Raw genomic sequence first — 10,491 nt, forward strand, 5'->3', positions numbered from 1 at the left:
AAGAATAAATCATACAGTTTTAACAATAGATGAAAACAAATATTGCATTTGATAAATGTAGGCTGCAACAAATCACAATGCAATATTGTCCGTGACAAAGTGAAATATATTTAAAGCTTTCAGGTACAGAAGAGGTTAATATGAGAGATGTGTCACTGCGATGGTGCTACAGGAGGGGATGTGGTTACATATGCTAATGTTTCTCCATCCTATTGGTCACAGGTTGACTTCTAGCTATTAATAAGGGAACATAAGCCCTTCCTGGAGACTGACCTCACCTCTTATCCCGATACCTTCATCATGGCACCAACAGGCTGTAGTCTACTGGACAGGTAGGTTTTTATAAATCAGTCTTTTCATTATAGTGTTTATCTTTCATTAATGCTTTTATTTTTTGGTCAGTGACCAAATATTAGCTACACTAAGCTGTTCTTCACAGGCACTCTATTTTGTAAAGTATGAAGAATAAAGGGACATTGAGTTTTACAATACTGCTCCTGATTGAGCAAACTTACAAAGGTTGCCAAGTATTAGGGTTCCTCAATACAGCTGGCAACCATCCATCCCAGTCTTTAGAAACTTGCATGTGTATTAAAGAAGAGACGTGGTATGTTGGCCTTCGGTGGGTTTAATTCATGCAGGAATAATTTTTTGCCCAGTTGCAGTTTGTATCTTATTTCTAAAGTATGGTGCTACTAACAGAATACAAATCAGAAATCTTTCTTAGAAAAAAAACAAAAAAAAAAACACTACACGTCATTGACTTTTTTGCAGATATATATAATATATATATCATAATTACTTACTGAATGCTCCTAAAATGACGGGGACAACCTGATCCTGAGAAAAAAATAGAAATGAGTAATATGCTCTTTCTTATCTTTTGATTTTACTGCATCCATTACTGGCAGCTGACTCTGCACATTAAGCAGCTTCTACCTTTTGGCTCCCTGGTAACCAATGGACAGATGTACGTATGCTTTATATATTGCCTCATACAACTTGCTATGTCAGACTTAAAGAGGTATTTCAGTTTCAGTCGTTGCTGTTCCAAACGTAAAATTGCCCAAACTGTTGTACACGTTAAGCAAATACAACTGCACCGAGAATTAAGTGCACTGTAGAGGCCCATTGTTAACATCATCAGTATATCCTTGCAGTGCATCTTTATGACCCTTTCTAATAGAAAACTAAGAGGTTCTCACCACAGCAGCCTAGAGGATTAATTTCAGTTGTTATCTGATGGTAAGTTATCTAAATGAGAGCATAAGCAGAAGAAAATGTTGTTCCATATATAGTAGTCCCTTCCTTTACCAATATTCATTGAAAAATCGTGTTCCTTATATAGCAGCCCCTTCGTTTCCCAATATTCAAAGGAGAATGTTGTTCCTTATATAGCAGCCCCTTTTTTACAAATATTCATAGAATTTTTTTTCCTTATATAGCAACCCCTTCCTTTACAAATATTCATAGAAAAATGTTTTTCCTTATATAGCAGCCCCTTGCTTTACCAATATTCATTGAAAAATAGTGTTACTTATATAACAGCCCCTTCCTTTACCAATTTTCATAGGGGAATGTTGTTCTTTAAATAGCAGCCCCTTCCTTTACCAATATTCATAGGAGAATGTTGTTCCTTATATAGCAGCGCCTTCCTTTACCAATATTCATTGAAAAATTGTGTTCCTTATATAGCAGCCCCTTTCTTTCTCAATATTTATAAGAGAATGTTATTCCTTATATAGCAACCCCTTCCTTTACCAATATTCATAGGAGAATGTTGTTCCTTATATAGCAGCCCCTTCCTTTACCAATATTAATAAGAGAATGTTATTCCTTATCTAGCAACTGCTTCCTTTCCAATATTTATAAGAGATCAATGTTCCTTATATAGCAGTTCCTTCCTTTGCCAATATTGATTGAAAAATAGTGTTCCTTATATAGCAGCCCCTTCATTTACCAATTTTCATAGGAGAATGGTGTTCCTTATATAGCAGCCCCTTCCTCTACCAATATTTATAAGAGAATGTTGTTCCTTATATAGCATCCCCTTTCTTTACCAATATTCACATAAGCCACAACTACATATGTACTAATCAGACAGGTGATAGGCCTCTCCCCTATGCAAAGTCACTGGCAGATGAATGTGTATCCACCTTGGAGCTACATGCAGGCAGCCCTTAGAAGTGGATGCACACATATCATCAGCACAGACACAATCTCATGTCAAAGTTTGAAATGCGGGCAGGATCAGGTGCACGGATCAAAATGCAGAGGCTCTGATCCTTTACTGTAATTTTAAAGTAAACCTATCATTTTGTACATTCAGGCAAAGTAACACGATTATCTGATATCAGGTGCACTCCCTCCCCCACACTCCCCTGCCACCCTGTTGCCTGCTAGATCCCTGTGAAATAGCCAGTACTTTACAAGTAGGGGAGCATCTGAACCTTTCTTGACTGCACTTTCATGATGCATCCACAAGGCCAATTGCTAGGACCAAACACCTTCACATAGGGGCTGCAGGGAAGTGAAAAATTAACAGAAGATATCCTTTTATAGTGTGCACATGCTGCAATAAAGAGCACTGAGTGGGATTTCTGTGCAATCTCCTTTGGACCCCAAAGCACCCTCCCCATGTTGAGGGCATGTGGCCTGGTACAGTTCAGGGGGGTGCCCTCTCACCCCCCCTTTCCTGAGGCCTGCCCGGTTGCGAGCTCGGATAAGGAATTGGTATGGATTTTGGGTGGGACCCCCACGTAATTTTATTTATTTATTTTTGGAATGGGGTTTCACTTAAAATCCATACCAGATCTGAAGGGCCTGGTATGGATTTTGGGGGGGAACCCCCACACCATTTATTTATTTGGGCATGGGGTTCCCCTTAATATCCATACCAGACCTGAAGGGCCTGGTAATGGACTGGGGGGGGGAACTCACACCATTTTTTCCATGATTTGTATGTATATTTCCTGGATCCGACAATACATTACAGCCGCGAGTGGTTTTAAATTAGATGTTTTCCTTTAGAAATGTTGCTGTGGTGCTATTATGAACATGGGAAAGATGCACTCCTTTACAGGCAGACTAATTAGACCCCCCTCCCCTACAACCACACAATATTTAAAGGAATATTTACATATTATTGTTTCACTTTAAGCATTATTAAAATCACTGCTCCTGAAATACGGTCGTTTTTAAAACGTATTTTTGCATTGATACATGTCCCCTGAGACAGTGTCAGAGTCCCCAAACACTTTTTAGGCCAATAACTTGCATATAACCCTTTAAAATTAGCACTTTTCTTGCCTGTTCGCATGTTCTGCTGCAAACCAAAAGGGGGGGGGGGGTTTGTGTTGGCGGGGGGTATTCGGCTCATCCCCCTACGTGTTACATATTACAGCACAGAAAAAAAAATCACGTGACAGCTGGCTGTTTTGTCTGGGGTCTGTCAGTGTTTACCCTTTACTGGAGATTGCAACAGCACAGTACACCTTAAAATGTATGACCCAATGAAAAGGTTATAAGTTTAAATGTCTCATACTAAAGCATGTATTATTGAGGGATGTCGTTGTGTGATATCTGAATATGAAGCTGTATATTCTCCCAGACATTTGTCACAAAAGCTTTATACATGTGTGTTTTCTTTTTGTTCAATAAAAGATTATGTTTAAAATAAAAAAATGATCACGTTTAAATGCTAAACTAGCTGAGTGAAAGACAATATCTGTCAGTGTTTTCATCCTCACGTTTTTTTAACACCAAGGAAACGTAGGTTTGTATGGAGTATAAAAAGATTCATTGTTTGAAGTCTCTGTCCCAATGCAGAAATTTCCCTTCACTTTCTTCCCTGGAGCTTTAACAGGAAGTAAGAGGAAATCTTCCGAAAGTGAAGGGAATTTCCCAACTCAGACCCTTGTCACTGACATATTTGTCTCCATTTTGGTTTCCCCCTCACTTTTTATCTTGATGACAATGTTCATTAAAACATATAGAAAGGGTGAATTTACTCAGCAGGGACACAACAATAAAATTTGACAGAAGGTTTTACTCTTCCATACTCTATCAAAAAGATAAAAAGGGGAGAGAGAATGTATACATCTTTCTGATCTATGGAGAATCATGCAGTCTTATTACACAGATTGTCTGATCTTCTACATATTGGGCACATCTTTTATGCATACAATTATGAGAATTTTAAACAATGCTGTTTGCAAATGCATTTAGTTTGGAAATCAGTTCACTAAGTATTAGGCAACACAGACAAATTTCTCTTATAGTGGTTCTAATGCCAGAAGGTTTTTGACCTTAATGCATAAGGTAGAAAACCTTCGGCGTGAATGCCCCCCAACCCCCCCTTACACTTACCTGTGCCCCATCTTGATCCAGCAATATGCATGAGACCAGCACCTCTCCAAGGTCTCTCTCTCCTCATCGGCTCACACAGCAGTGGGAGCCATTGGCTTCTACTGCTGTCAATCATAGCCAGTGAGATAATGAGGAAAGGGCGGGGGCTGGGCTGAACCGTTCTCTGTGTGAATGGACAAAGTTCATTAACGGCTTGGGAGTGAGGCTGCTCAAGTGCCCTCATAGCAACAGGCTTGCTGTAGGGGGCACTCTGTGAGGGGAGAAGTCTGGAGCACTGGAGAGGGACCCAAAAAGAATAGAATTGGGGCTGCTCTGTGCAAAACCATTATACCACAAGTATAACTTTTTTTTTTTTTTTTTTTTTAATTACAACCTTTAGAATCACTCTAAGTTTTACAAGTAAAAGCAAGGTTCAGTATATTATTATTATTATTATACAAGATTTATATATGGCCAACAGTTCGCGCAGCGCTTTACAATATAAAAGACAATACAGTGACAATAACATTCAATACAAGAGGGTTAGGAGGGCCCTGCTCCTGCGAGCTTACAATCTAATAGGGAGGGGCTGTTGGAACAAAAAGGTAATAACTGTGTGGGATGAACTGATGGGAGAAATAGAAGATGTGGTTATTAGCTGAATGCAGGATAGGCTTCCCTGAAGAGATGGGAGAGAAAGTAAAGAGATAAAAGTAGAGAAGAGTCGTTGAGGACTGGAGGACAAAGTAATAATGAGATTGATAAAGTAGGCTTGTTTGGCAGCATAGAGGGAGGAATTGTATTTTAAGAAGGTGGATTTACTGTATATAGGGTGAATGGCTTGCTGGGATTTGGTTTTATGCCACAATCGCTCCAGCACACGGCTATGCCTCTTATGATTTCTGGTGTCGTCAGTCTGCCAAGGTTGTACTGTTTGGGGCCTGAATTTGTGTAGTTACAGTTGCAAGGGAGTCCAGTGTGGATGAAAGTGAACTGTTGTAGACAGAAGTGGCAAGGTCAGGGCATTGTATGGGTGTGATTTTGTTATAGAAGTGGTCAGTTGCAGAGTAGAAAAGAGAAGGAATAAAGTGGCAAAGGTTTCTGCACATAACTGTTTCTGCTTGATGGACAGGTGGTTGGAGACAAGGACATTGTGAAAGTGATGAGGTTGTGGTCAGAGAGAGGAAAGGGGGTGTTGGTGAGGTTGTAGGGGGTGCAAAGATTGGAGAAAACAAGGTCAATGTTATAACCATCAGTGTGAGTGGAAGACTGTGTTCATTGTGTAAGGTCAAAGGGTGAGGGTAAAGCCTGGTACACACTGCAGTTTTTTTTCATGCAACCTACAGGGTTGGCAGCTCCGGTCGGGAGCTGCTGTACTAACCATGCAACTTAGTCCAGTGACCTCCCCCACTGAGCTGTTGTGTTCTGACAAGGGGAAGCCCCTCCGCCAGAACACTCCAATCAGCGCTCTCTTCCATTGGCTGAGAGCGCTGATCGGGAGCTGGTCGACTGCTGGTTTTTCAGCATGCACATCTGACAGAACCCGGCCAAATGGACCGACATACACACGGGCAGAATGACTGGGATTTAGTTGAAAAGTTGGGATGTAGCTGGGCTGTTTACATTAGTGGGGATGTTAAAATCACCAAGAATGATAGTGGGTATTTCAGAGGAGAGAAAGTAAGGTAGCCAGGCAGAGAAGTCATTAACCACTTCCAGACCTGCGCACGACGATGTACGTCCTATTTTTAAAGACGGATATCTCGGTAACGGCAGCAGCTGCTGTCACAACCGAGGTATCCATCTTTAGTGTGTGCGGTCTGGAATCCGATAATGGCGGTCTCCGCGGCGGATTCACCGCGAGATCGCCGTTATCGGTGGCGGGAGAGGGGCCCCCCCCCCCTCCCGCCGCTCTCCCGCGCCCTCCGCCACTTACCGGAGCCGTCGGTAGCGGCGGAGGCGATCGGATGCTGTCGGCTGGTGAGCGGGGACGAGACTGAAGGAAAAATCTCCTTCGCCCGTCCCCATAGCTCGGCTGGGCGGAAGTGACGTCAAAACGTCAGTCCCGCCCAGCCTCTTAAAGAGACAAATTTTTTTTTTGGTCATTTGAAAAAATGACATTTTTTATTTTTTTTCTATTTTTTGCATTTAAGCCCAAATATGAGATCTGAGGTCTTTTTGACCCCAGATCTCATATTTAAGAGGACCTGTCATGCTTTTTTCTATTACAAGGGATGTTTACATTCCTTGTAATAGGAATAAAAGTGATAATTTTTTTTTTTTTTTTTTTTTTTCAGTGTTAAAAATTCTAAAATAAATAAAAATAAATGCGAAAAGCAAAAAAAAATTTTTTTAAAGCGCCCCGTCCCGACGAGCTCGCGCGTAGAAGCGAACGCATACGCGAGTAGCGCCGACATATGAAAACGGTATTCAAACCACACAAGTGAGGTATCGCCGCGATCGTTAGAGCGAGAGCAATAATTTTAGCCTTAGGCCTACTCTGTAACTCAAAAAATGCAACCTGTAGAATTTTTTAAACGTCGCCTATCAAGATTTTTAAGGGTAAAAATTTGACGCCATGCCACGAGCGGGCGCAATTTTTAAGCGTGACATGTTGGGCATCATTTTACTCGGCGTAACATTATCTTTCAAAATATATAAAACAATTGGGCCAAATTTATTGTTGTCTTATTTTTTAATTCAAAAAAGTGAATTTTTTCCAAAAAAAGTGCGCTTGTAAGACCGCTGCGCAAATACGGTGTGACAAAAAGTATTGGAATGACCACTATTTTATTCTCTAGGGTGTTAGAAAAAAAAATATATAATGTTTGGGGGTTTTAAGTAATTTTCTAGCAGAAAAAAATGTTTTAGTCTTGCAAACACCGAATCTGAAAAACACCTAAGGTCTGGAAGTGGTTAAGTAAGCGTGATACCGGTCCAGGAGGCTGATAGATGACTGCAATCCTTAGAGAAATGGGAGAAAACAGACACATACAGTGAGTCTGGAAAGAAGAGAAGGATAAAGGGGGAGGGGTAGAAGGGAACTGAAAGGTGCTCGGTGGGGGTAGAAGCAAACCAGCTCCACCTCCTTTCCGTCCACTGGGTCTGGGTGAATGAATCCAGTGGAGGCCTCTGTGGGAGAGGGCCGCGGGAGAGGCAGAGTCTAAGGCTTGAAACCAGGTTTTTGTGACTGCAAGTAGGTTAAAGGAGTTGTAAAGGCAGAAGGTTTTTTATCTTAATGCATTCTATGCATTAAGATAAAAGGCCTTCTGTGTGAAGTAGCCCCCCTCAGCCCCTGTAACACTTACCTGAGGTCCCTCTCTGTTCAGCAATGTCTACGAGTCCCTCGACCATCAAAGATTCTCCTTCCTGATTGGCTGAGACAAGCAGCGGCTTGGGTGCCCCCCATAGCAAGCTGATTGCTGTGGGGGCACTCAACAGGAGGGAGGGGCCAGGAGCACAGAAGAGGAACCAGAGAATAGGAGGATCTGTGCTGCTCTGTGCAAATCCACTGCAACAGAGCAGGTAAGTATAACATGTTTATTATTTTTATGGGGGGAAAAATTAGGCCTTACAATCACTTTAAGGGAGTGGGAGACAAAAGGGTCATGAACAGAGGTGCGCTTGTTTCAGACGGAGTTGGCATTCCAGAGGGCACAGGAGAAGGGGTGGGGGGTGGGAGTTTGGCAGCAGGGGGATCAAGATTAAATTGAGTAGATTGCAGCTAATGCTGAAGGAAGGAAGGTACCAGGTGTGGGGGTGAGATAGTGGAGGACCAGGATTCGGGGATATATCCCCAGAGGTTAGGAGAAGCAGGAGGGTGAGGAAAGTAAGCTGGGAGTGGGATGTATATGAGTGCACTTACCTCCCTGTCCTGGTGTTTGGATGGGTTAAGTATTTGCAGGAGGTGATGAGAACAGTAGTAGGGAGAGGGTAGAAGTGAGGGGAATATGTACAAGTTTCATGGTGGAGAAGAGGGGTAAAAAAAAATGAATTTGAGAACAGAGGTTACTAGAAAGAGTAGAGGTGCATATTAAAGGATAGAGCAAATAGGAATCAGACTTGTAAGAGATGCTTTCCAAAGTGGTGGTTTGTGGTTGGTCCAGAGTGGAGCAGAGTTCTTTGTGGTATCTTCTTGCTGCTTTCATTTTCCGGCTTTGGTTAAACTGCTGTGTTCAACTGCTGATCACTCCTGCAGAAAAATCACTCACACAGGAAAAAATGCTCTGACTGTGACTAAGCCCCCTGTCTGTATAATTTTTGTGCACCATTTTAATTGGTAATTTCTTTTTTCTTTTTTTTTTTTCAGCACGTCCACACTCTTTGTGCAGGGAACATGTCGATGTCACTGAATGGTTCTTGGCTATTAAAGTTTTGCGAAGACAATGGTTGGAAAACAAACACAGAGACCTCATCCTCATACGTTCACAAATGTTTTAACACCAGAACGAATACCTGAATTTTGCATACCTCCCAGGCATCAAAGCCAAAAAGACCTAAAAGTAAGTCCTCATTATTTGTCCATCCCTGACCTTAGTAGCTCATTATTCGAAGCAATAAAGCCTTACTCCTTTGATACACATATTATCCAAGTGGATAGTGTTGAGGAATCTCTTGAAGAAGATAATACTAATGCTGATCCTCAATCACAGGCTGCTCTGTCCTTACCCCATCTCCTAAAAGCACCTACCTGCTATGGGTTTTGCACCTTGTTGGAAAGCCCCAACACAAGAAGAAAAGAGTCACTGTTTCACAATGATCCTGCTAATCCAACCATTCTGCTACCTCGATCTCGATCTAATACCATTTCCTGCAGAGAAACAACTTCACAGAATAAGTTCACTACAAAATCAAGGCCTCTGCGACGTTCTGATACTTTAGATAGCGATACAACTTCATCCACTGAATCATCACCGTTAAGCTCTCCTCTTCTTTACAGATCCCTCCCTATGTCCCTGTTAAAATCTTTTAACCAAGAAAAGATTTTCTACAGAGCTTTGAAGGTTAGATGCAAGTCTTCTTTCAGGAATAACTCAGTGTCCACTGATGAAGACAGCTCAACAGACAGCAGCCCATGTGTCACCAGAAGACCTTCCGAAGAGTGGACACTGCATCCTCCTACATATTCACACACCGGTCTGTTGTTAACGATGAAGCAGTTCCCTATGGATAACACTTTAACCTTGGACACAGGAGGAATATTGCGTTTGTCCACTGAATACAGAGCTGAAAGCCTAAGGCTCCGTATACGACTTGTGAGTGCCGAGGGACTTTACAGAGAGTCTGTAGATTCCAAACACATCAACTGCAGTATTTCCTTATCGATTGTACCTGGGAAAAACCAAAAGCAAAGAAGTACCTTGATCAGAGGAAGCCGAAACCCAATCTTCAATGAAGATTTCTATTTTGAGGGCCTTGAAGCTGAAGATCTTCTCCAGAAAACATTGAAAATTAAAGCTGTAAATAAGGGATCTGGTGTACGAAGAGAAACAATCCTAGGCAGAAGTAAACTCCATCTTCTCAGTGTTCTAGTGCTCTAAGACATGTACATTAGCTATTTGGTTGGTACTGAATTATTTTGAATTAAAAGCAAATAAAGCAAAATATTTCATACACTGATAGTGTGTGCATTTGTGTTCTGTTTTTACACTGGATTTTTCTACCATAAGGAAGCCTAAACTGAGCATATCAAGCCCAAGGGAAACAGTGGACCAAATTGAATGGAACGAACTTGCAAGGGGCCACATTTTTTTCTACTAATATTATATATAATAAATTATTTAATATTAAAGTGATGTAATTTTATTGTAGAATTAACTAGGTGTTAGTTAAAGCAGAACTGGTATTTAAAAAAAAATCCCCCATTAGTACACCAAACAGTTATTACATTTGTGAAATTTCTTACCGCTTAAGAGATATGACTGATTGAATTTTCAGGAAGTCAGCTCTATGATTCAAAAGACATCGGCCCGGATTCACATTCATCGGCGCATATTTATGCCGGCGTAGCGCAGAGAGGCAATCACTGGATTCACAAAGCACTTGCTCCCACTCGCTCTTAAAGATACGCTGGGTTTCCTCGGCGTAAGCCGGAGTAGGTGGAAGTGGGCGTGAGCCATACTAATGAGGCGTGACCCCATGCAA

The 10,491-nt window shown here is 41.6% G+C and overlaps 1 protein-coding gene across 1 annotated transcript; it reads left to right on the plus strand.

The window, feature by feature from the left end:
* Window positions 1-223: 223 nt before the first annotated feature.
* LOC120931519 (C2 calcium-dependent domain-containing protein 4C-like) lies at window positions 224-9,966 on the plus strand. Its single transcript, XM_040343052.1, has 2 exons — window positions 224-332; window positions 8,657-9,966. Exon 2 carries the CDS (start codon window positions 8,733-8,735, stop codon window positions 9,885-9,887), a length of 1,155 nt encoding a protein of 384 aa, XP_040198986.1. The 5' UTR covers window positions 224-332; window positions 8,657-8,732; the 3' UTR covers window positions 9,888-9,966.
* The last annotated feature ends 525 nt before the right edge of the window (window positions 9,967-10,491 follow it).

This window comes from Rana temporaria, chromosome 3 (genome assembly GCF_905171775.1).
Source record: "Rana temporaria chromosome 3, aRanTem1.1, whole genome shotgun sequence".
NCBI classification, from domain to species: domain Eukaryota; kingdom Metazoa; phylum Chordata; class Amphibia; order Anura; family Ranidae; genus Rana; species Rana temporaria.